The 26,063-nt window shown below is 54.1% G+C and overlaps 2 protein-coding genes across 11 annotated transcripts in view; one reads left to right on the top strand and one right to left on the bottom strand.

Annotated features, from left to right (window-relative positions):
* Positions 1-25,922, top strand: part of SH2B3 (SH2B adaptor protein 3) — a 38,079-nt gene extending 12,157 nt beyond the window's left edge. For 2 of the 6 annotated variants that reach the window (XM_036353863.1, XM_036353864.1), the window contains 5 exons: positions 21,733-21,834; positions 21,921-22,012; positions 22,095-22,189; positions 22,294-22,508; positions 22,594-25,922. In XM_036353863.1, the coding sequence (XP_036209756.1) occupies positions 21,733-21,834; positions 21,921-22,012; positions 22,095-22,189; positions 22,294-22,508; positions 22,594-23,151 (1,062 nt within the window). In that variant the 3' untranslated portion in view covers positions 23,152-25,922. The remainder of the gene's footprint in view (positions 1-21,732; positions 21,835-21,920; positions 22,013-22,094; positions 22,190-22,293; positions 22,509-22,593) is intronic. The other 4 variants (XR_004974861.1, XR_004974860.1, XM_036353866.1 and 1 more) reach the window with 4 other exon arrangements.
* Positions 18,750-26,063, bottom strand: part of ATXN2 (ataxin 2) — a 98,014-nt gene continuing 90,700 nt past the window's right edge. Inside the window, exons 26-27 of one of the 5 annotated variants that reach the window (XR_004974859.1) lie at positions 25,416-25,484; positions 18,750-18,961 (exon numbers count right to left, since the gene is read on the bottom strand). Coding sequence is in view for 1 of the 5 variants with exons in the window: in XM_036353857.1 (XP_036209750.1) it covers positions 25,479-25,484 (6 nt within the window). In the remaining 4 variants the exon portion in view is untranslated. Of the gene's footprint in view, positions 25,485-26,063 lie in introns of all 5 variants that reach the window. The other 4 variants (XR_004974858.1, XR_004974857.1, XR_004974856.1 and 1 more) reach the window with 4 other exon arrangements.

A 26,063-nucleotide genomic window follows, 5' to 3' on the forward strand; every position in this document is an offset into this window, starting at 1 on the left:
GTCATTACTGTTAAGGAAGCTTTGAAGTGTCTTTGGATTTTGCTATTTTTCCCCTAATGTGCCGTTTCCGCTCCAGCATCCTGTGCGAGTGTATTAGATCCGCCCGTTAGGCCTCCTTGGGCCCTCCTGGCTGTGACAGTTTCTCTTGTTTTTTGATGACCTCGCGGGTTTTGAGGAGCACCAGGGAGGGGCTTTGTGGAATGTCCAGGGACACCATATGGGCACCTGGGCTGTGGCAGGTTAGTGCCGGGTCCTTGAAGACCCTGCCCCAGGGGGGCTCCTGGTTGAGCCTCGACCTTTGAACCAGGAGGTCACAGTTCAATTCCGGGTCAGGGCACAGGCCCGGGTTGCAGGCTTGATCCCCAGTGTGGGGCGTGCAGGAGGCAGCCAACCAGTGATTCTCTCTCATCACTGATGTTTCTCTCTCTTTCCCTCTTCCTTCCTCTCTGAAAGCAATAAATATATATTTTTTAAAAAAGGCCCTGACACAAACTGACTATGACAAATAGGTTTTCTAGGAGTTCAAAACCATCATGGAATTCCTTTGCATCCCCATGCTTTGTGGATGTCTTGTTTTCTTTCAGGTTTTAACAGTTGTGCCTTTTCCCTTTGTAACCAACTGAATTCCTCCTGTGCAGTACGGCTACGGTCCGGTTCCGCACTCCTGTGCGGTCTCTGACTTAGGTGTATCAAGTTGATGGGATCCCACGGCTTTCACTAATTCCGTTCTCTCTGTGGTCCTATTTGGTGCTAGGAACTTGCTGAGGGAGCAGAGTAGACCTGATCCTCACCTCCAGGGTCACAGGCTAGGTCAGGAGACTATGACTGTTACTCATTTGTTCAACAGACATTTATTTATTGAGCACCTCTATGTATCAGGCACATGTTAGGTACAGGGGGAACTGGCGGGTGGTGGGGGCTATTAAAGGGATAAACTGCAAGAGAGCATGAATTATAAATACACTAGTGGCCCAGTGCATGAATTTGTGCACATTGAAAGGAAATTAACTAGAAGAAATATTTTAATATCGCTATTCACTCTTTCTGTATAATAGAAGTGTCAACCAAATTCACGATCGACAAGGACAGATGGAAACATACACGTGCAATTGGCCCCAGTGAGAGTTTTATATGTATCACTCATGTGCAAGTCAACTTAGCCTTTCTATATTATTTATAGAATAAACTTGCTTAATTAGACCTTTCTGATGTAGCTAAACTTTTTCCAGCCTAGTGAGGCACACCAACTTCTCTTTCAGGTAATTGTCAGCAACACAGCAATAAATATCAACACAAAGCAGATTATTATCGTAGGTCACGCAGGGAAAACAAAGGGTAAAACATTTAACTGCAGCAGTGTTTGACTATATTCTGTGCAGTGAGAAAATCGGAAGTCATTTTCAAGGTCCACCATTCCTTCTTTTCAGTCAGGTCAAGTTTCTAAGCTTTCTAAATCTCCGTTTTCCGGCTAATGAAAAGAAAATAGGATTCTACTGAGTCTCCTATCTACCTACTCTAGGACTTCTGTGAGGATCAAATGAGATGAGGCATGGGAATACGCTTCACAGACATTTGGTTAAAATGTGAAATGTTTGCACCTGGCTATAAAGCAAGTCGTGTTCCTGGGCTGAAGAAACTGTAAGGAGGCTAGTCGCTAGGGAGAGGAAGCTGGGCGTTGCTACGTGATGTCATTACCTGGCGCCCACAGCAGCCATTTCCGGGCTGGGCTGTGGGCTGCATTTTGTGCCATGGGGTCTTGGCAGTGTTGGCTGTGATTTGTTGGGGTGTCTCACTGGGGTGGTAGCAGGGCCTGTGTCCCCCTTGGGGGAAGCTGAGTGTTGCTTTGTGGGCGCCAGGTCCACGGTGCTGTTTCTCTGTGTGCGTCATGGCAGCTCCTGCGTTGAGCGTCTGCCTCCTGGTGGTCATTGTGCATCATAGTGACCGGTCGGATGGTTAGATACTTAGCATATTAGCTTTTTATATATATAGATACTGTGTCCTAGAGGCAGAGCAGTGGGGCCACTGTGAGGATAACAGAGGGGCCCTAATTTGGCGGTTGGGATGGGGTGTGGTCAAAGAATTCTCAAGTGTGGGATGTGCACCTGAAACTCTTAGTGTGTGAGTGTGTCTCCCTCAGTCAGTAACCCACCCACACAGACTCCTGCCCCATGGACTACATTTCTCTGTTCTTGAACTTCGTGTGAGTGGAATCACACGGCATGCTGCCTTTTATGTCTGGCTTCGTTGCCCAGCATAATGTTTTAGAGATTGTCCATGTTCCCCACGGGTTATTTCTTTGCACCGCCGAGTGGCATTTCGTTGTGGGTGCACCCCATTAGTCACCCATTCACCCATTCATGGGTATTTGGGACTTTTACGAAGAATGCTGTTGTAAAAGTTCAGGTAGCTCTTTGTGCGGACAAATGCTTCCATTTCTCTGGTAGAGTCCTAGAAGGGGGCTTGCCAGGTCACACGGTAAGTGTGGGTTTAACTTGGTAAGAAAATTTTAAACTTTTCCAAAGTGGCTGCACGATTGTGAGTTTCATATCAGCCCTTCTAATGTACTGGCATCTCACTGCGGCTTTCATTTCCCTTTTCCTGATGACTCGGAGGTTAAGCACCTTTTCATGTTCAGTGGACATTGGATTGGACTCGTGAAGCACGTTTTTTTTGTTTGTTTTTTAAAAAACATATTTCTATTGATTTCAGAGAGAAATGGAGAGGGAGAGAGAGAGTTAGAAACATCAATGATGAGAGAATCATTGATCAGCTGCCTCCTGCACGCCCCCCACTGGGGATTGAGCCCGCAACCCAGGCATGTGCCCTTGACCAGAACGGAACCTGGGACCCTTCAGTCCGCAGGCTGATGCTTTATCCACTGAGCCAAACCGGCTAGGGCTCGTGAAGCACGTTTTTTAAAAAAAATATATTTTATTGATTTTTTTATAGAGAGGAAGGGAGAGGGAGAGAGAGAAACATCGGTGAGAGAAACATCGATCAGCTGCCTCCTGCACACCCCCTACTGGGGATGTGCCCGCAACCAAGGTACATGCCCTTGACCGGAATCGAACCTGAGACCCTTCAGTCCGCAGGCTGATGCTCTATCCACTGAGCCAAACCGGTTAGGGCTCGTGAAGCACGTTTTGATTGAGTTGTCTGTCTTATTGATTTGTAAGAGTTTCTGTATATTCTGGATACACTTCCTTTGTATTGTAAATATCATCTCCACTCTGTGGGTTGGTTGCCTTTTTTTTCTTTATTGATTAAGGTATTACATATGTGTCCTTATCCCCCCATTTCCTGCTCCCCCCCACCCCCCCGCCTGTCCCCGCTCATGCCCTCATCCCCCTGGTGTCTGTGTCCATTGGTTAGGCCTATATGCATGCATACAAGTCCTTTGGTTGATCTCTCCCCCTTACCCCCACCCTCCCTTGCCTTTCCTCTGAGGTTTGATGGTCTGATCGATGCTTCTCTGTCTCTGGATCTGTTTTTGTTCATCAGTTTATGTTGTTCATTACATTCCACAAATGAGTGAGATCATGTGATATTTACCTTTCCCTGACTGACTTATTTTGCTTAGCATAATGCTCTCCAGGTCCATCCATGCTGTTGCAAATGGTAGGAGTTCTTTTTTACAGCAGCGTAGTATTCCATTGTGCAGACATACCACAGTTTTCTAATCCACTCATCTGCTGATGGCCACGTAGGCTGTTTCCAAATCTTAGCTATGGTGAATTATGCTGCTATTAACATAGGGGTGCATATTCTTTCTGATTGGTGTTTCTGTTTTCTTGGGATATATTCCTAGAAGTGGGATCACTGAGTCAAAGGGAAGTTCCATTTTTAGTTTTTTGAGGAAACTCCATACTGTTCTCCACAGTGGCTGCACCAGTCTGCATTCCCACCAGCAGTGCACGAGGGTTCCTTTTTCTCCACATGCTCACCAGCACTTGTTGTTTGTTGATGATAGTCATTCTGACAGGTATGAGGTGATACCTCATTGTCGTTCTGATTTGCATCTCTCATGTCTCTTGGCTTTCTGAGTGTCCTCTTTCAAAAAGTATCTATTTAGGTCCTTTGCCCATTTTTTGATTGGGTTTTTATCTTCCCTTTGTTAAGTTGTATGAATGATTGCCTTTTTACTTCTTTAGTGAAACTGTCTCATGAATAGAAGTTCTTAATTTTAATGTAGTCCAGTTTATCAGTTGCTTTCTTTTATGGTGAATGATTTTTGTGTCCTGTTTATATTTTATTAAAAAATATTTTTATTGACTTCAGAGCGGAAGGGAGAGAGAGAGAGAGAGACATCAATAACGAGAGGGAATTATTGATTGGCTGCCTCCTGCACACCCCCTAATGGGGATCGAGCCCGCAACCTGGGCATGTGGCCTTGACCAGAATCGAACCTGGGACCCTTCAGTCCATAGGCTGATGCTCTATCCACGGAGCCAAATCAGCCAGGGCTTTGTGTCCTCTTTAAGAAACCTTTGCTACTCAGGTCATGACGCTCTTTCTTGTTTTGTCTTCTAGAAGCTTATGGTGTGGGCTTCCCTCCCCATTTTGTACCACGATCCATCTCACATTAGTTCGGTGTTAGGTGTGAGGTGGAGAGTCACAATTCTTCCCATTCCAGCGCTATTTGCTGAAGTGCTGCTTTCATCCTAAGCCCACTGTCCCTCTGTGGACTCTTCTGTCCATCAGCCAGCGTGTCTGCCCTCATGCCAACACCACAGTCTAATTACCAAAGTTTCACGGTGCATCTTGAGAAGGTGACTTTGGACTGAGATGTTAATCCCGAGTTAAGAATCTCTGGGTGTTCCTGCAGAGAGAACAGCATGGGCAAAGCCCTGACATGGGAAAGTGTTTCACATGTTTTGAAGAAAGAATACAGACAAGGCCAGTGTGGGGGAGCAAAGAGGGAAGATGGGGCATGGGAGAGTGTGTGAGGGCAGAGGCAACCATGAGGAGTAAGCATTTTATTCCAAACATAGCCTGAAGCTGTCGGAAAAACACAAGTGTAGATAAAAAAAAACTTTGTTTTCTCATCACTTTTAAAGTCTCGAGGCTGTGACACCACGAAGGGCAAATAACGGCCAAACACATCTTATCTGCACGGTGGCGTGGGCTTCCCTGTACAACTTCACTTTTACAAACGGCTGCTTAAAACAAACCCTGTGGAAAGCCAGGTGTCAGGAGTCCAAAGGACCCGGGTTGGAAAAATGAATTAGCTCTTTCCCAGCTCGGAGGCCTCAGGCAAGTGACATCACCTTCCTGAGCCTCAGTTTCCTCCTCTGTACAAGGGGCCTATTCATAGTTCCCGCATCGTGGGGCTCATGTGTTCAGCTGGGAAGCGCATCTGCTGAGCGCCTGGCACAGGGAAACACTCAGTGTTACCCGCCCTTCGTGTTGTTGTTATGGTTGTCATGGTATTGACTCTCGGGCTGAGAACACAGATTCATCTCCAGTGCTGGTTTGGGTCCCTGTCAAGGCTCCTGTTCTTGGGAGCCCTGAGGTGGGGCCCCAGTCTGAGTCCCCAGGGCACAACAGTGGTGGTGGAGAAGCTGGACCTGGGGGAGAGTAGCGAGGTCCCAGGCTGCCCTGGGCACAAAGGGAGCAGTCCTGGTGGGGCCTCCCTGTCTTCCCTCCCCCCCACCCCCACCCCTGCAGAGAAGGCCCAGAAGGCTTCTGGCAGCTCATGGGATTTGGGTCCCAGCTCCACCTCTGACCAGCTGTGTGACCCTGGGCCTTGTCACTTCCCCACTCAGAGCCTCAGTTTACTCCTCTGTAAAGTAGGGCCATTCTGAGTGCTGGGTGGGAGGGAGCTCCTTGTCACTGGGGTGTGTGAGGGGAGGCCATGGCCTGCAGGAGGTTGGAGGAGACATCTGTGGCTATTTCCCTAGGTCCAAAGAGGGCTCGAGAAGTCACTGTGTTCTCTGGCTTCAGTGGCAGCCCTGCAGAAGGATGGGAGGTGGGGCAACCCTCCCTCCACTGTGCACTGGCCCTCAGGGGGAGCCCAGGGATTGCTTCCACTAGAAGGTGGTCATTGAAGGCCCCTCAGAGGAGGTGACCTCTGAGATGAAAGCAAGTGACAGTCTTGACAGATCTGGGTAAGAGTCCCAGGCTGAGGAAAGGGCGAGTGCAAAGGCCCTGGGGTGGGCAGGGCCCAGGAGTCTTTGAGGAACAACCAGGCAGCGAGGGCTGGAGTGGAGGGAGCAGGAGGGATGAGGTTAGAAAAGTGATGGGGCTGGATTTTGTGGGGCATGGTGAGCATTTTAGGTTTTACACTAACAGCAGTGGGAGCCTTGGAGGATTTTGGCCCAGAGGGGCTGAGACACTTGCTGGGGCTGCCTGGCAGGAGTGGGCCACGGAACCCTATGGGGCTGCCGGGGTCTTCTGGCGTCAGGCTGGCCGTGGGAGAATATGACATGATTCTGCCCCTAGAAGATCCTCCGGTCACCATGTCCACTCTTCCTGTGGCACCTTCCTCTCCTCTGATCCCCCTAATCCCAGGGGGTCCCCACTCCCAAGCCCCCTCCACACTATTGAACCAGCTCCCTCAAGTCAGAGGGTGCAGAGTGCCAGCTCCTGGCCAGGCCTGAGATGCACTACCCCACTCAGCAGTTGAAAGAAAAATAAGAAAGTTGGATTGGTTGCCAATATTTAGAAACACAAAATAGAGAGATCACATCAGAACCCAGATTCTTGGTTTCTCTTACAGAATCGGTGGGTCTGGCCTTGCGAGGCCAACATCACTGCGAGTGGATCCGAGCCTGGCCTCTGCCCAAGCTGAGCAGAGGGAGGCGGTGGGGGGGCCAGGGGAGAGAAGACAGAAGCAGCCACTGGCCAAGGGTGGCTGGCCTTGGGCAGAGACTCCCCGGGACCTAGGGTCCATTTTCAGATGGAACATAACCAGCTGGCCACAGCCTTTGGGGCAGCTCTTTGGGGCCTCAGTTTCCCCATATGCCCAGGCCTCTAGGTTGGCTCAGTTGATCTCAACATCTTGCCAGCCCTGCCGGGTCTGGGGCTGAGCCTCAGTTTCTCTCACCGGTACAGGCCCTGATGCTGGAGTTCTAGCTCCTGTTGAAAAACACCTTCAGCCAACATTGACTTGGCACTTACCAGGCGCCTACTGACCCTGCTCCATTTAGCCCTCACCGCAGCCCCGGGAGGGAGCCTCTGTGATGACTCTGCTCCACAGAGGGGGGCACCTGGTGCCCAGAGAGGGCACCTGGTGACTTGCCCAAGGTCACTCAGCTCTCCAGATGGGATTGGAACCCAGGCAGTTGGGCTGTACCTAGCGCCCAGCGTGTCTTCAGAGGAGTCACTGTTGGTGGCGGTCGCTACCCAGTGGCCCCATCTAGGAAAGGGCATCTGTTTTGTGTTCTGACCAGGAAAGGCTCCCCATGCCATCTTGTCCAGAGCCACTGTTTTACATATGGGGACACTGAGGCCCAGAGGGGTGGCCAGTTCCCTTCTCACCCAGTGCATCCTGCCCTTGGCCTTCGCTGCCCAGCCCAGAGAAGCAGTAGAGGAAGGAGTTGGGGGCACCTCAAGGGACTCAGCTCACAGCCCTGAGTCCTCCACAAGGAAGTGGGCACGAGCGGACCAGGCAGTGAGGTCAGAGCCCTTCCCGCTCTGCTCTTTCTGAGCTGGGTGCCTTTGGACAAGTGACTTGGCCTTGCTGGCTTCAGTTTGCCTCCTCTGTAAAACGGGAATGGCCACAGTGCCTGCCTTCAGGGTTGTGTCGTGTGGGGGAGGCTGCAGACACACTAAGTGCTGCCTGGGTGAGTGAGGAACAGCCTGGGGCCCTGTACTGGCACTGAACACTCCTGGGGCACCTGGCCCTACCTTCACAGAGCACATGGTTCAGCCAGGAGATAGCCTGGGGGACTGGGTTTGTGACAAGAGGCGACCCTGGACCCCTCAGCTCCCTGCCTGTGCTTGTGGTTGGCCCAGGAGCAGGCAGTCGGGGGAGGGGGGGGGGCGCGCGGGGCTATGCGGGCAGTAGGTGCTTATGAAAGAAAGCCTGGTTGGTGCATGGGCTGCCATCTCCCAAGCACCCAGCACTCCGCAGGGTGAGGGCCGTACTGAGTCAGCCGAAGTGCCCCTGTGCCCTTCAGGCTGGCACTGCCATCGCACCTACTTCACCGTTAAGGAATTGAGGCAGAAGCCCCGAGGTGTGGACCCTGGGCCGAGCCTGAGCCCAGTCCCCGAGTGTGGGAAAGAGGAAGCAGAAAGAAAGGGACGTCAGTCCGGGGCCTGGCGGTTTCCTCGAGGCAGGAGTGCGAAGAGGAAGGGGGGCGGGCAGGAAGCCACCACCGCGGGAGGGGCAGCTGCCTGGGCCCCGCAGGCCTGGCTCCTGCTCTGCCCGGGTGGGAAAGCTGCGCCCTCGCTCTCCGTGCCCCACATCGCACTGAGGGTCGCCGGGCCGCGTCCTCACCTGGTGCCGTGCCCAGCACACGCCGCGCAGCCAGGCTCAGCTGCGCTCCTTGACGCGACAGGCACCACATTGACAGCCATGGAATCACCACAAACCCTGTGAGATGGGGAATCTGAAGGATCAGGAAGCTGAGGCCCAGAGAAGTAGAGACTTGTCCACGGCCACAGAGCAGGGGAGCGGCAGAGCCCAGCAAGGCCAGGGGGAGGTGTTTAGGCCCCGAAGCAGGCAGAGAGCCACCCACGTGCCAGCTGCAGTCCCCTGGCTCTTCGTGTTTCAGAGACCAGAGGGGAGACGCCCAGTGGGGAGACAGGAGCTCTAGAGCCAGCGGTCCCCAGCCCCACCTCTCCTGGGAGGCCCCCGGGCAGAAGGCTCCCAGGGTGACAATGAGGGCCTTGCTCTGCCCTGGGACCCACGTGGGCCACTGCCCCTCTCGAAATTGTGAAATGGACGACTACGGGGCTTAACCTGGGCCTCCTTGGGGGAGGGAAGAAGGGGTGCTGGTGGGCAGGACTCCCGTGGGCTCCCCAACCGCATACACAGCCGCCCCACCTGCCCCTTATTGGGGTTCCGTGTAAGAAAACTGCTTTGCTGCTTAGAAGAAACCCCTGACCACGCTGAAACCGCGGACAGATGGTATCGCATGCTTCCTTTCAGCTCAAATTCTATGAATCCGGAGACTAGAAAGGGCCCTGCTTCCACAGGGGAGGGCAGGGGACAGTCTTCATTTATCATCCCGGGCTCCTCTGGGGCTGTGCCCCGTCCCTCTTGCTCATGGGTCTGCTGCTGCCGCCACGTTCTTGGAGGTTGATCTGTTTTTGTTTGTTTGGAGACTGGGTGTTGGGATGAGACCATCACTGTGGCGTCTGGGCTGGGACCTGGCGGCCAGGGAGAGGTTTAGCTGACACCTTGGCCTCTCTGAGTCTCAGTTTCCCAATCTGGAAAGTGGGATGTCAGTGCTTGTGTTGCTGGGTGATGGAGTCCAGAACAGGCTCAGGGAGGCCTGGCACAGTGTGTGTCCCCCTATTTAGGAAGCGTCCAGACCAGAGCTGGGTCCCGGCCACCCTCCCCGGGCTGGGCAGCCACCTGGCTGGCCTCACAGTAGCCTGGCCTGGGCACCCGCTGGAAATCCCCCACCCACTTCTTTGTGAATGGAAAGGAAACCAGAATGCAAAGAGAGATCTCTGCCTTCTGAGCGGCCAGCCCTCACCGGTGGGGGGAGCTTCCTCCCCCAGGGCAGGAGGGGCCGCCTCAGCTTCCTTTTTGGGGCCCCACACCCCTTTTTCCTGTGTCCCTCAGAGCCTCGGAGGCCACTGTGCTCCTCAGGCGTGGACCTCAGCCTCCGGAACCAGTGGTGACGGTGCACACGGGGGGACTCTGGGTCCCCCTCACTGTGGCTGGTGCCTGGATCCTCCCATCACAGGCTGAACCTGAATCCGCCTGTGACGAGGAGGGGTGTCCTAGCAGCGGCAAAGAGGGGAACCTTCTGGAACTAGGGGCCCTACTTTGTCTCATCTCAGATCTCCATGTAATCTTGGAATCTAACATGCCCAGGCTTCCAAGTTTGAGTTCCTAATATTTTTGGGTTTGTTTTTTCAATTAATAAAGCTCATGGAAGAAATTATAGAAAAGTAACTGAAACACCACCCACAACCCTGCTACCCAGAGAGAAGCGCGTTTCCCTTTGGGTAGATGTCTTCATACTCTTTTTTTCCTTCTGTTTCGTTAACTTGCCCCCCCACACTGCAGTTCCTTCGGCCTCTGTGTGCCAGGCCCTGTGTGGGCGCTGGAAGTGCTGGCGGGAACTTCTGGACAGAAACCCCAGTCCTGGGGGGGGCTGACATTTATCTACCTGCTTTTTCTCACTCACGTTTTGATAATTTTTCTGTTTTCTCAAATATTTTTCAAGAATGTCTTTTTAAAAATGCTGGTTGCAGAGTATTTCATTTATACAGTTAGGCCATGATACACTTATCTGTTATTATCTGGACTCCTATTTCAATCATTTCTAACTTTTTTGATCAAATAGATAACCCGTGATGAACATCTTGTACTTAAATCGTGGGGTCCATCTCTGATTGTGTCCTTAGGCTGCGTTCCTAGAAGGGGAAGTGCTGGCCGGGAGGCCTCAGGAGGCCTGTTGCTGGCATGCTCGCTCGCTAAGTTTCACTGAGATACTATTTACATACCATAGACTTAACTGGTTCAGAGGGTGCAGCGGTTTTTAGTATATCTGCAGAGTTGTGCAACTATCACTGTGTTCTAATTTTAGAACATTTTCATCATCTCAAAAAGAACCGTGTACCCTACCCGTTAGCCGTCACCCCCAGCCCCAGGCACCCACTAACCTTTCTGTCTCTCGATTTGCCTAGTCTGTTCTTTCCACGTAAAGGGGATCGGACAGTAAGTGATCTTCTGTGAATGCCTTCTTTGTAATGTTTCCAAGGCTCACATTTCATTTATCCATTTGTCCCTGGATAGATGTTAGGTGGACACGTGACTGTTGTGAGGAGCGCTGCCGTGGACGTGTGCACAGGCAGAGCTTGGGTTCTGCAGGTTCCCTTCCGGACCAAGCGAGCCGGGCCACAGGCTTTTTTTTTTAACCTTGAAAATTTAGTTTTTGGATTTTTTTCTCTCTTTATTGATTAAGGTATTACATATGTGTCCTTCTCCCTCCATTGCCACCCCCACCACCCCCTTGCCCTCACCCCCCTGGTCTCTGTGTCCACTGGTTAGGCCTATATGCACGCATACAAGTCCTTTGGTTGATCTCTCCCCCTTACCCGAGCCCTCCCTTACCTTCCCTCTGAGGTTTGAGGGTCTGATCGATGCTTCTGTCTCTGGATCTGTTTTTGTTCATCAGTTTATGTTGTTCATTACATTCCACAAATAAGTGAGATCATGTGATATTTACCTTTCTCTGACTTATTTTGCTTAGCATAATGCTCTCTAGGTCCATCCATGCTGTTGCAAATGGTAAGAATTCCTTCTTTTTTACAGAGCATAGTATTCCATTGTGCAGATGTACCACAGTTTTTTAATCTACTCATCTGCTGCCACCGGCTTTTTGCTGGAGGAGGGTCTCCTTGCTTTGGGGTGTAAGAAAACGCAGCATCTGTGCAGTTCAATGAAATGAGGCCTGTGTAAGTTTCTGTGTGGACATGTGCTTTGTTTCTCTGGGGTATGTATCTCCAGAGTGGAGTTGCTGGTTATATGCGAACTCTGGAGCAAACTAACCAAACTGGTTTTCAAAGCGCTGAGCTGTGTAGTCCTCCCGCCAGCATGGAGTGAGGGCTCCCATTTCTCCATCTTCTCACCAACACTTGTTATTGTCCATCTTTTCCTTCCCCCATCCCAGCAGTTGTCGCTTTCTGGTGGCTAATGATGTGGAGCATCTCTTCATGTGCCTGCTGGCCATCTCGAATGCTCGCCACATCTCTTCAAACAGCTTTCCAGAAAGCTTATACCCACATACCTTCTCATCACCAGCGGGGCCAGCACTGGACGTCCATCCTGTTGAAAACCTTTGCCAACTTCCAGGTGAAAAGTGGTTATCTTGTCCTTTCTGATTACGAGTGGAATGAGAGATGAGATGTAACTCACATAACGTAAAACCTACTATGGCAAAGTGCAGCTCATGGGTTTTTAGTACGTGGGCAACATTTCCATCCCCCAGAGAAACCTGTACCTGTTAGCAGTCATTCCTACTTCCCGTCCCCACCCCCAGCCCCTGGCAACCACTACTCCACTTGCTGTCCCTGCAGATATTTTTGTCCCTACAGATTTTGACTGTTTTTCTTCTGTTTCTTGGTTGTGTGCATTTTTGTGTGGTTTGCAGGCCATTTACTCTGCTGCCTTTCTCTGGTTGGCTGGCAAGAACTCTTACGTGACATTAGTCTGTCGTGTAGCACATCTCCCCAGTTTGCCATCTGACATTTCAGTTTTGATCCTGAGTTTCTTGGCTTATGGAGGCTCTGAAGTCTGACAGTTATATACAGTGATCTTTTCCTTGATGGTTTCCTCCTTTGCTTTTTCTGCTTAGAAAGGCCTGGGATCTGATAATTACTTAGGTTTTATTTTTCACTTTTAATTATTTAAACCAACTGGTTTTCCTTCTTTGGGCTGGTGTGATTTCCTGTTTGTTTGTTTTTTTATGTCAATGAGAGACTGTGTGTCAAGGCATGTCACATAGTAAGTGCTCACTAAATGCAGGCTTTGGATGGCAACAGGCCATGCCAGGCTGACCTTGGCAAGGTGCCGTGTCGGTGTGGTGGCCGCAACACTGACCTGGTCAGCTTCTGGGCTCCTGGCTCTCGCCCTCCTCGCTTGTCAGCTCAGCCCCAGGCTCTGCCAGCTCAGCCTTCCTGGCATCCGTCACACAGCCCCTCAGGCCCGAGGCCCTCACTGTCACCTCTTCTTCTGAATCATCATTCTTCGAAGGCAGGCGGTGGCCACCATCCAGGGCTGTAGGGGATCTTGGTGGTGACGAGCCCCGCTCCCCTCCAGCACCGCCCCCACCACCACCACTGAGGCCAGTGACAGGGGTTATTTGTTGTTTTTTAACCACAACATTTTCCACCCTCGCAGGCAAGCAGACTGGGGCCCAGCCAGGCTGCAGTCTGGCCTGGCTATGTAGCAGGGCTGGGAGGTGGGTACCCGTTCAGGTCCAACCTCACAGCTCTGGGACCCCTGGCCCTATGACACCCACCGTGATCCCCACAGTCTCCTGAGGGTCCATCTGCTTTCCTGGGTGTGGGATCCACAGAGCTTGGGGAGAGCAGGTTTGATGCTGGGTGCTCCCCTCCCTGCTCAGGGGCCTGGGCCCATGGCGTGGCTTCTCAGAGTCAGGCTTCCCCTTCTGTCTGGAGGGCTGACCTCAGCCCAGCCCTCATGGCTGCAGTGTCCCTGCAACTGAGGTGGCCACGGTGGCAGCAGGAGAGGAAGGCATAGCCTGGGTAAAGGTGTGGATGGGGGACAGCGCACTGGCCTTGGGGCTCTGGCCACATGGGAATGGGGCTGGGGGAGGACTCCTGGCATGGATGATGGGAGCAGGATGTGGTCACTCAAGGTGTGGGCTGGTGGCAGCTGGTTTGCAGCGGACAGTGGGGTGGGGTCTGGCTGTGCCCCTGACCCGGCTCTGGACTCCCAGTCGTCCGGGGCCTGTTGGGTGCTGGCTGGATATTTCCAGAGAGGCCACTGTGGCCGGCCCAGGCCCGGGGGGCAGCACGGATCATCGAGGCTGCTGGCTGAGCACCCATGACACCCACTCTTCACGGCCGCTCAGCTCCAGGTCCCGACAGTTGTTTATCCTAATGACACCTAAGAGCCAAAGGTCTGGCAAGAATGGTGGCCTGTGTGGAGGGAGGAAGGCAGAGATGTGGGCATGCGGCCTGGCTCAGAAGGGCGGGAACCGGCTCCGTCCAGCCTGGCCCTGCAGGGCCTGTCCTAGGACACCCACCTGGTGTTGCCAGGATTCAGCCTGGACTTCTGCCACCGAGGGGGACGAGATGAGCTGGTGACAGTCGGTGGGGGATTAGTTCCTTGGTTCCCCGATTCAGTCACAGTCCCTCTTAAGCTACAGTCACCCCCACCTTGGGTACGGCCCCCATGGGCAGGCTCAGACCGGAAGTCCGGCTGGTCCCCACAGCTGGGTCATCCATTCGGGCGCCACCGCATCTCAGGAGGGGGCGAGGCTGTGGGCTCCCAGCCTGGCTCTGTGTGGTGTTGTGGGGGCTGTCTCTCTCTCTCTGTTTGTCTGGGGAGGGGGGTGCTCTGGCATCTGAGAGGGCTTTGTGTCCCCGTCACTGATTCTGTGTGGGGTGGTCTCCGTGTCTCTGAGAAGGGGCTTTGTGACTGTGTCACTGTGAGTCTGTCTGGTGTGGGGGGACCCTCTGGGCCTGAGGGGAGACTCCCTGCAGGTGGGGCTTCAGAGGAGGCCCCGCCTGACTGTCCCAGCGTCCCTGGCAAATGACCACCACGCAGCCTCTTTGGGGCCCCAGAGGGTCCAACACTCGGTCCCTCAGGGTGTGAACTGGGGTACCACCTGCCCAGGGGAGGGAGGTGAGATGATGGCGCCCTGTCTCTGCACAGGTGGTTATATTTGGGGATCTGTACCCCCTTTAACTTGGCTCTGGGGAGTTCTGTTTCTGGCACTTGCTGAGGAAGGGGGGAAGCCGACTTGCTTTTCTGGAAGCTTCTCTCATCCCTCTCCTGTTCCTCAGTGGAGACAGGGGCACAAGGCAACAGGGGGCAGACTAAGGGGCAGATGTAGCCCGAAGGGACTGGGGGAGTCTGGGCGCCCTGCGAGTGCCAGAGACAGGCCAGCAGCAGGCAGTGTCGCTTACCTGGAGGTTGCATTCTGTTCTCACCTCCATTTTACCGACGAGGCAACAGCACAGAGAAGGGAAGTGATTTGCTCAGGGGTCACACAGGAAACGCGGCCGAGGCAGGCACTTAAAGGAGGGGGGCTGGTGGCCCTGGTTGGGGCAGGGTTGGAAGTGACCTGTGGCCTGTGGTTCCGACATTCGTTCAGTCCCTGGAACTGGCTCCCTCCCTTCAGTTTGCCCCCAAAGGCGCCAGAGAACAAGGGGTGAGATAGTACCACACCCCACATCTGCCTCCGCTCCCCAGATATCCAAGGGCTGAGGCCCCAGCAGCCACCTAGCTACTCCCCATCCACCTGACAAACCCTCTCTGAGGACCTGCTCTGGACACCAGCCTCTGGTACGCTCTTTCCTGGACCTCATCCGGTGCTGGGCCCCAGCTGGGAGCAGGCTGCTGTCCTGTCCCCACCTCCAGAGGAACTCCCAGTCAGACGGCGGGGGTGGGGGTGGGGTGGGGGAGCAGCTGCCTCATCAGGAAATTATGGCCAGGCCTGATAAGCCGGAGGCGAGGGAGAGGCACAGGAATCGCACTCACCACGATGCGATGCGCCTGAGAAGGCTCCCTGGAGGAGGGAGGTTTTCTCTGCCAAGACCTGGCCTGGGAGAGCACAGGCCCTGGGCCTGGGCAGACGAGGGTCTGAGCCCCGGCTCTACTCAGCCCCACCTTCTGGTCCTCTGTGGCCAGGACAAATGATTTTTGTCTCTCAGGGCCTCCATTTCTCCATCTGTAACATGGCTAACCATGCTGGTGTGGGCTGTTCTTCTCCCCTGGCCAGCCGGAGCCCTGGGGGGCCCAGCCATGCCCCCTCCTTGAGGTGTCCCTATCACTCCTCCTGAGCCCTCATTGGATAGGGTGTCTGCAGTGGGGCTGTACTGTGCCCCACTGATCCCCAGCACCCATGACACTTGGCACCAAAAGGCCTGTGATGAGCACGGACAGCCTAGCAGGTACTATGCTCGGGGCTGGGGATGCCACATGAACAAGACGAAGTCCCCACCGAGCCCGTTTTACAGGTAGATAAATGCAGTGAAGGAACTGAAGGGTGATGGCATGGTGACTGCTCTTCAGACACTGTGGTCAGTGACGGCCTTCCTGAGGCGACACTTCAGCTACGACCTGCGTCTGAGAAGAGCCAGAGTTGTGCAGCTGTGGCAGCACTGTCTTGCCTGTCAGCGGAGCAGCGGGTGCAAAGGCCCTGAGGTGGCGTGTGCTTGGTACACTGAACAGTGGAGGCCGGTGTGGCTGGAGCAGAATGAGAGGGAGGCAGCGGTCAAGGTGCTCATCAGGCCTAGGCTGTGCAGGGTCTTTGGGCCACGGCAAGGACTTGGGCTTCCTCACTTAGCTCAGTGGGGCCCACAAGTGAGTTTTGAGCAGAGCGGGGGTGGGAAGCAACTTGATCTGGATATTTCTGGGTGTAGCTGTCCAGGGGTGGCAGCTGTTTTGATGCTGCCCACCTTGGGGTTCAGGATACCGTTTTCCGACTCCTCACCCTAGTGTGTGTGGGTATGTGGGGGCGGTCCCTGTGAGCACCACCGTTCTTCTCTGTGCCCTCCCTCCTTCAGGTCTCCCAGGGCTCGCTGGTGCCTGGGAAGGGCAGCGGCTGTGGCCTCCCTGCCCAGCTCTCCCCTTGGTGCCTGTGGGTTTCAGTGGTAATGGGCTCGCTTGCAGAGGCTCCAGGCCAGCTGGTTGTGATGCTGTCTTCACAGGTTTCCTCAGCCTTGTCTCGAACTTGTGAAGTGGGATGAAACAAACACCAGCCTCAAGGGTTGCGGGGAGGTCATGGGAGCCCCCACCTATCTTCAGGCAGACAGATGGCCCAGAGCAGTGGTGAAGGCTCTCACCTAGTGTCCCAGACTTAACGCCAAGGACTGTCTTCCTCTGGAACAAGGACCTTCCTACTTCTTTGGTCCCAGCACCTCCATCCCTTGATAGGCTCTTTTCTGTGAAAACTTTTGAATAGCGATGGCCTGTGGATTCAGCAGTCCAGAAGCCACTGGTAGACAGCCCAGGCACACAGTAGGTGCTCACTAAAGGGTAGGGTGAGGCTGTCAGCGTCATGTCTAGCCACAGCAGATCTCTAGCCATCTTGTGGATTCAGCTGTACTTTTTGACCTCTGGGCCTTACTTCTTGGTGTTCCCTTAATCTCCAATGCCTTCCCCTCTACCTTCTCACTCTGGAGTGTTCAGCAAACGCTTAGGCCCTTACTCTGTGCCATGCTGAAGACACAGAGGGAACAGGGAGGCCTCTGGAGCACATGGTCGAGTGGAGACAACCTGAGAGATGCCTGCGGGGCAGGGACAGTGGACAGCGTGAGGGTGGGGGGGTGCTTGGCTCCGGAGCTGACCACAGCTTCTCTGGGCTCCTAAGGCTCATCCCCACCTGGTGCTGCTCTCGGGACCTTCCCATACCCACCGTGAGCGCCTTTGTACAGGCTATATTGCTGCTCTCATGGGAGGGGCGGTGGCACTGTTACTCCTCTTTACGAAAGTGGGGACTTGGGCTGGGAGAGGCGAGCTGCTTGTCCATGGAGGATGAGGCAGAGTTGTGACTTAAGGCCAGAGCTACTTCCCAAACCCCAGGATGGGGAGGTTGCTGGGCAGCAGTTGTGCAGGCTCCAAGGTTTCTGAGCAGGACACTGGGTGGCCCAAGTCAGGAACACATGGGTTCAACAGGTTTCTCTGCTCCAGTTCGTCTCAGAGCCTTTATGGATGGCTGTGCACAAGGGCTGCCCTCTCTTGGAAATTCCTTTCCATTGGCTGCCAGGAAACAGACAAACTTGTGGCGAGTGGGATTCCCTGAGTGTCCCTGTAACCTGACTAAAAAATCCCTGTGGAACAAGGCAGGGTATTTCTCTCGCGTGGTATTTTTAAAGGCTGCTTTGATACCCATCAGTAAGACTTGAATAAGCGTTTTCCGTAACGATGATGCATGTTGCTCATCCATCCAGGCAGCATCCATTCTGGTGCTGGGCTGGCGGGGCCAAGCTTCCTATGACTGGGATCTGGAATTTGCCGTGTCTGTGTTTTCAGTCCCCCATCCAAGACCTACCTACCTCCCCTACTCCTGGGAGGCGAGCAGGCTCTGCCTATGGTCGCCATGTGAACTGAAGCTGCAGTTAGTAAATGGTGGAGCTAGGGCTCATTACCCACCTTCAGAGCCAGGCTCCAGGCCACAAGATGCGCTCAAGGGAACCTATATTTCCAGCTTCCTGTCCCGCCACTGCTATTTGTAGGAGAGGAGGGAGGGCCCCAAAGCTCTTGGAGAGACAAGACTGCCAGGGACTGGTCTCTCCTCAAAGATTTCACTCAAGGTTAAAGGCCCCTTTAGTGGCCAGGCAGGTCGCAGTGGATGGGACAAGGCCATTGTGAGGGTTCGGCCTGCCCCTGTCAAGGGGTTCAGCATGAGCTCCACCTTAGAATAAACCCAAACCATGGGGACTTCTGAGCCTACTGTGACCACCTCACTGGCGGACAGTCTTGTTCCTGTGGGGCACCGGTGCCTGGAGCTCAGTGAGGACTTGGCCAGTCTCTCTGCCAGGGTCTCAAGGTGGTTGTGAGGACAAGGTAGACTAGGGTACATCCCAGTCCCTGGAAAGCTGAAGGGGCTGTCGCTTCAGCCCTCGGGGAGCAGTGACAGGTGCAGGTGAGGGACAGCAAGGCCTGCAGGAGGAAGGTCTGCTTCACCCTCGCTTTCCTCCCTTCCAGGAAGAGTCACAGGGCCCGGGGGTGGAGGCACAGCGGTTCCCACCACCCTCCAGAAGTACCCGACGACAAACCTAGAGCCAGGACTTATGCCGTCTTACGTAGAAGTACATGGAAGTTTCTGCCCAGTTTTAATGGCCACTGAACCAATTGTCCTTCCAAAGCTCACCCTGCCCTCTGGCTCCTCCATGTTCTTGACCTTTTCAAACAAACTCAAGCACAGTCACAGGGAAATACATTTTACTTTAATGTAGATGGTCTCAGGCATGTAGGTAATCGGAGGTGTGAATTTCACTGCAGGGTGGAAAGGAGCATGGTACCACACTCTGGCAGGTGGAGAGGGAGCTGCATGCTGAGGGTGGTCTGTAACCTAGTCCTCTGCCGCTGTAGTGGACCCACCTGGCTGGCCTCAGGCCCCAGCCGGCCACCACACTAACCCTGTGAAGAAAGGGGCTATTAAAGACGAAGACACACAGGCAGGAGGGCTGAGCCCTTCTCCAGGGCTATACAAGCAGAGGGTCAGGACTGACCTTAGAGCCTGGAGGGATTATAAAGCAAGGGGAGCTGTAGAGGGCAGGCCCTACTGTGAGGGTAGTGGCAGAGCTGGTTTGCATCTTTGCTTCCTAGCAGCCAGAGCACAGAAAAAATGGGTTATTCCCACGGGCGTCCCAATGGCCATAACAAAGAAGCCAGCTTTTTGGATACCGGGAACTGAGAAGACTTGCTCCCAGGAGTGGACGCTGCAGGAGGTGGTGGGTGAGGCGATTGGTTATAGCACAAATACCTGGAGTGGCTTTGCCGTTTTGACCACCTAAGCACAGCTGTGACTCAGGTGGGTCCAGAGAGCAGCTGCTTGCTGGCCCAGCTTGCTCAGTATGACAGGTGGGCTAGAGGGCATGAGAGCAGGGGACCTGATGCCCCCAGATGTCCCTGTGGTGCTGTTTGGGTTCGCTTCTCACCATCACAGTTCTGTGCGCTCAACCAGAAAGGCACCTGGTGCTCCCGAGTCCTGTCTAGCCCAGTCCAGGTGGGGCTGTCCTGTCCTCATGCTCTCCCACCTCCAATCTGGGCAGAGCCTCTGGCATTGCCCACGCTCAGGCAGCACGTAGTTAGTGCCCCTGCTTCAGAGCCCAGTTCTTACCGGGGAGACGGGAGGAAGCCGTCATGCTCAGCCTCAGGAAGGTAAGTGGCCAGGACGAGTTCCACATCACTTGTGGGCCAGGGCCCTCAGGTGCCGAGGGGGAATCCTCTTCCCACCACAGCCGCCAGGTCAGCAGTTCCTCAGCTGCGGGGGTGGAGCTGGCATGGAGGCCCCACACTCAGAGTGAAACCAGTGGCTTTGCTGATTAATCTCTACACTCCCTAGGCTGGGACTGGGGCCAGGCCTGGAGTGGAACTGAAAGGGAGACTCGGCCTGTTCCCCTCTTGGCCTGGCCTACTTCCTCTCAGGGATCCTGAGGCTGGAGCCAGCGGAGGGGGTGGGGGTAGGCAGGACCAACTGCAGAAGCAGAAGGAAGGAACGAGCCCTCCGTCCCTTACCCTTCTGTAGACAGGAAACAGGCTCCGAGACTGGCTGGCTGTGAACGCTGCCAGGGGTGCACAGGCCCCACACCTGACTCCCAGGCTGAGAAACTGGGTTACAAGGAAGGGATGGGGAAGAGAGACTGGAAAGGTGAAAACACTGGGGCTGGGATTTACTAGCTGTGCCACCCCTCCGGGCTCTGTTCCCTCAACTTGTGATGTTAGACAAAGTGAGTGGTTCCTAGAGCTGCTGTTACTGTCTCCAGATGCTGTGTCCAGCAGCCAGGGCAGGACTGGGACCTGCTGGGAGGGGCCTGGACTGGGAAGAGCCTCTGTTTGGCCAACCCTCACTTGCCAGTCTGCCCGCTCGCCTCCGTGTGGGAGGGGTTTGCAGGCAGGCAGCAGCCCGGGGTCAGAGGTGCCCCGCTCCTGCGCGCCTACAGCATGGGGAAGCGCAGGGCTTTGGGGGTCAGTTCTGGAAAAAAGGCAGCCTCTGGGCAGAGGTAGAGGTCGGATCCCCCAAAGCCCACCTCTTGTTTCCACCCCCACCCCCACCCTATGCAATGTGTTAGGGGCTATGCTGTTCCCCACGTGCACTTGGCTTTCCTCCTGGCCCAGGGAAAAGAGCTGCTGGAGGCAGGGGGGCTTCCCCAACCCATCTCGGGCTCTTTCCACCATCTTATCTACTTTGGTCTCTGCTGGAAGCAGCCAGCGACATCTCATGACCCTGAAGAAACAAGCTTATCGGGCTTGTCACCAGAGGAAATGGAGGCGATGGGGGGCAGTGTAGGGTTCTAGGGTGCCCCGGAGCCTCCTGCTCCAGCCAGGCTCACTCAGGACCTGGAAAGAAAGGGCTCTTGCTGGCATAGGGCTCTGGGACAGTTTCCACCTACTCAACCATGTGTGCTATGGGTGTCATGGAGACCCCTGGCCCCATTGTTTTGTGAGGGTTTCGGCTGGCTGTAACAGAGCAGCTGTGCCAGGCTTTGCCCCTTCAGGCTCATTGGCAGAAGCCCCAAAAGCCTGAGGCTAAGCTACTCTGCCAACCTCCACCCTCCAGCCAAACCCACCCACCTTGTCCTGAGACTTGAGGGCAGGATAGATTAGTGAGGTTTGGGAAATTTGAGGTTCTAGCGTTCAAAGTCTGATCTTTTCCTTCCTCGGGCTTCACCTCCAAGATTTGCGCTTCTTCTGGACTATGTGGTAATATAGCATCCTCTTCCCAGGATGGCTGCTAGCCCAGGAGACACATGCTTGTGGGGAGCTGATGGAAGGGGCGGGCTGAAGGCATCACAATGACCTGGGGCCCTAGCAGCCAGGCAGCACCAGGAGAAAGGTGGATGGGGGTGGACACTGATGCCCCCCTCTCTGGGCTTGTTCAGGGGTTTGGGCTGCATAAGCTCTTTGCTCCCCAGTGGGGAGAAGCAGATGGCAGCAGGCAGGCATGTGTTGTGCTGGAATGGCACACGTCCAGGTGAGGGGGGTTGGCTCTCAGCCCACACAGGTTTTTCTGGGGATCTCAGGATGTGGGGACGGTGCTTCAGAGGCTACAAGAGGACCCTCTGCGGGCTCCTGCAAGCCAGAACGCAAACTTCCTCCAGACTTGGGGTGTCTGCTCAGCAGAAAAACAGGCCTGGGTGGGCAAGGGGCCATCAGGGACAAGCCTGAGTAACCTCTGGGTTTCCTAGAGCTCAAAGCCCAAGCTACAAGCAGCCTGCTCCAGCCTCCAGGAGGTCCGGCGATGCACACGCCTCGAGATGCCCGACAACCTCTACACCTTTGTGCTGAAGGTGAGTGACGGAGCTTCCACACCCGGGGGGGAACACATGCACACACGGCTCACGGACCCACACAGCTGCTCCCTTCCTCCCACCAGGTAAAGGACCGGACAGACATCATCTTTGAGGTGGGAGACGAGCAGCAGCTGAATTCGTGGATGGCTGAGCTCCGGAAGTGCACAGGCCAAGGGTGAGGCACCAGACTCCCTTCCCATCTCAGCTTTAACACCAACCCTGCTCTTCCCAGACCCGTAACCCCGCCTTCTCTGCAGGCTGGAGAGCACAGACCTGGAGCTGCACGTTCCCTCCGCTCCGGAGCCTGGCACGGCCAGCTCTCCCAGGGGAAGCACAGATTCCCTGAACCAAGGTGAGGTGTCTGGGCCTTTGTGCTCTGGGTGCGTCAGAACCCAGCCTCAGCCCAGGTCGTGAGGTGCCCCAGAGGGGGTCACCATTACACATCTTCTCAACCAGGTGCTTCTCCTGGGGGGTTGCTAGACCCAGCCTGCCAGAAGACAGATCACTTCCTGTCCTGCTACCCCTGGTTCCACGGCCCTATCTCCCGAGTGAAGGCAGCTCAGCTGGTTCAGCTGCAGGGCCCTGACGCTCATGGAGTGTTCCTGGTACGGCAGAGCGAGACCCGGCGTGGGGAGTATGTGCTCACGTTCAACTTCCAAGGCATAGCCAAGGTATAGCCAAGGCAGGTGGGGCTGCTCCCCCAAGTTCAAGGCCCTTAGGGGCCACTGCCTGAGATTCCCCTTCCTCCCCATGCAGCACCTGCGTCTGTCGCTGACCGAGCGGGGCCAGTGCCGCGTGCAGCACCTTCACTTCCCCTCGGTCATGGACATGCTCCACCACTTCCAGCGCTCGCCTATCCCCCTCGAGTGTGGATCGGCCTGCGATGTCCGGCTGTCCAGCTACGTCGTGGTCGTCTCCCAGCCACCAGGTGTGAACCCAGTGCCCCTTGATAAAGGGGTGGTGGGCCCAGGGAACCACGTAGAGGGGAAAGCTTGCTGCCGCAAACCTTCCGACATGGCCTCTTTGTCACTTGTCCCCCAGGTTCCTCCAACACTGTCCTGTTCCCCTTCTCCCTCTCTCGCTGGGATTCAGAGCTGGGCCTTCCCCACCTTAGCTCCTCCGGCTGTCCACGGGGGCTGGGCCCGGAGGGTCTCCCAGGCCGCTCCTCCCCCCAAGAGCAGATCTTCCACCTGGTGCCTTCGCCCGAGGAACTGGCCAACAGCCTGCGGCACCTGGAGTCGGAGCCTGCCAACCGTGCCCGGGACTCAGACTACGAAATGGACTCCTCCTCCCGGAGCCACCTGCGGGCCATAGACAATCAGTACACGCCTCTCTGACGGGCAGTGGACTCCTAGGCCACAGGGCCCTGAAGGAGCAAGCAAGCGACAGGAACTGGTAGAATGTACTTTCTTTCCTTCCTTTCAGAGAGAGTGAAGGGACATTAACTGCTCCTTCCAATTTGGATGTGACCCTTCTATTAGGCCTGTTAAAGGGCCTCCTGTAAGTTCCCACCTGGCTTTCTCCTTATTGTTTACAGATGTAGTTCTTGTCCGCAGATGCCCTAGCTCCTGTCGGGCCCCCAGGACCAGCCCTGGCACGTGGGGGTGGGGGGTAAAGACCAGGCTGGCAGTGGAAACTTTTTCTTACTGACACTGTCACAACTGATGACAGACGTTCTACGTGGGGAACGGGGGTGGGGGGGGGAGGGGGTCCATCAGGAAGCCCAAAACACTAACAAGCCCTGGATCCCTATGGCTTTCCCGCACAGCTTCCTCCACATGCAGCTCTGTGGCCCCCGCGCCTATCCGCTTTGACCCAGCCTTACAACAGAGCTCTGACAGGACAGGCTAAAGGTCAAAAATGATTTTAAACATTTTACCTCAGATAAATTTTTCAAATGATTCAGGTTTTAAAACTAAACCATTGCTTATTTCACTGCACTGTTTGAACTAATACCCACTCGATTTTTGTAGTCAGACAGCTATGCAATCCTCCTGGACTAGGGCTAAGCCAGCACCTGCTGCCGAGGAGCCACTGTCCTTCCTAAATGTAAAGTGAAGCATGTGGCCATTTCAGAGAAATCCAGGCAGTTACTGAACTAGGAGGGTGGCAAATTCCAGTTCTACCTGGTGCCTTAGGAATAAACAACTGGATTCTGCTTCTGGCACTGCTATAGCAAGTTCTCCTTCCGGGCGGGCTCAGCCCCCAGCATCCAATGGCTCATTCAATTTTCCCACGAGGTTTTAGGCTCAGCCTGGTGCCATGGCTGACAAGGAGCTGCTCTAACAGCTCAGCCAGTGCACTGTGCCAGCAGGTCCCGCTGCCTCTGAGGTGTGGGCATGCACACGTACACCTCTTCACAAGTGACACCACTCACCTGGGGGCTGGCTCCTCCCAGAGAAGGCTCAGTGACGAGGGGCAGTGACAGTGTGAGGTCAGCTGCTCCTGGGACCAGCTCAGCTTTAACATGTATGATACACGTCAAATAGAGGCTAAACCAAACCTTGGCCTGAACTTAACTCCTGCCTGCCTTATCTGGCCAGGGTCAGGGTTTTGTCTGCTCCCTCCAGCCACTCTCAGTATTCTAAGAGGTCAGAGGTGAGACTTTTGCTTATAGTGCTTATAGAATTTTCTGGTGGTTTTTTTTTGGGGGGGGGGGGGCATCAACTAACCACCTCTTCACTTTTACTTTTAAAACCAACACTCCTGGGTGTTTCCACAGGTTGTAAAGCAGATGCGACCCCGATCCAAATTTTCGGTCCATTTCTAAGGACACTTTTTTTCTACATACCAAGCAGGTTTCGCTAAGCAAAGCATGAACCAGAGGAGCACGCACTATTTTGAATGTCTCTTAAAAGATAAAGCTCATCACAGAAAGTCCATGCTGACAAGTCACTGGTGCAGAAAAAGGGCAAAATATACAATGAAACACACCTCCCCCCTCCCTCCACATCTGGGCCATGACATCTTCAAGCCAGGGACACCCACTTCTAAGCAGTCTCAGCATAGACGTCTCAGGTAGTACCAAGAGGCAGAAACTAGTGGCTCAGCTCTGACCCACTGGCTGCCAAATACCAGCTCAGATTCTAACAGAGCTGGAAGTCACCGCTCCAGGCTGCTCCAGTATAAATGTTCAAGGAAAATATTTCCTTTCCAAATGTGTCTGAGTTACCAGGACACCTCAAATACATCCCGACAGAAAGCCCCGCCTCAGCTGGGAAGGAGTGACCCTAAGCCAGGCCTCTCCTTTCTGCCAGAACAGGCAGAGCTGGAGAAGAGGGAGCAGTGGGTCCCTGGGCTGATCCCTCACAGTGACCCTGCTGGCCGCAGCTAGCCCACATGCCACCCTCCTTCCAGTCCTGATGTGACCAACGCTGGCCTCAAGAGGCCAAGCCAGCACCTCCACGGAAAGCCGGGCTGTGAGTGCCAAAGGGACAGTAAGTACTGCGACCGCTGCAGTTCTCTCCAACCAGACAACAGCCAGGGGACTGCTCTCAGCACCGTCACCTCCTGAATCTGACTTTAACGAACTTTTACAAACTAACAGTCACCAGCACCAAAGAATTAAGTCAACTAACCTGCCTTGAATTTTAGACCAGCAATCCATATGGCTTTATCTGGTATAAATCTTCTGCCTCTGATCATTTCTGGACCGTGTAGGAAAAAGGAATAGCAATCATTAAAATCTTAGACCACAAAACACTATTTTTATATATAAAATCAAGGCCTTGAACTCTTCCCTTCCCTAAGGGTTGCCTAAGATTCCTTCATGCTTTATTCAGGGCTAACTCTCCTGTTGCAAATGTCATGTGAGCTCTAACATCTCCCACAGGTTAGAGGAACTTGTATATTTCCACTGCCTCTAACAAGGACACATCTGTCACCCAGTGTTGGGCTGGAATAAGCCACATTGTAACAACACAGAAAATGGGTTCAATCTTGTATCATTACAGGCAGAAGAAGGTATTTGGCAAATTGTTATATATTGTTTATGTACTGTACAAGTAACTTATTCTTGAATAACAAATTTTGCTATAATGTATAAATTGCTATATGTGAATTAAAAAATGTTTTCAGAATATTGATTTGTTGCCAACAATATCTAAAAGCTCTGTGTATTATGACTATGGTCTCTGAAATTGCTGCCCTGCGCAAACACTTGCTTTTCCCTATGTTCTCCTCCCATAAATTGAGGACATTAACAAGTGCTTATGAGTCTATAGCTG

Source organism: Myotis myotis, unplaced genomic scaffold, assembly GCF_014108235.1.
Source record: "Myotis myotis isolate mMyoMyo1 unplaced genomic scaffold, mMyoMyo1.p scaffold_m19_p_20, whole genome shotgun sequence".
In the NCBI taxonomy this organism is placed as follows: domain Eukaryota; kingdom Metazoa; phylum Chordata; class Mammalia; order Chiroptera; family Vespertilionidae; genus Myotis; species Myotis myotis.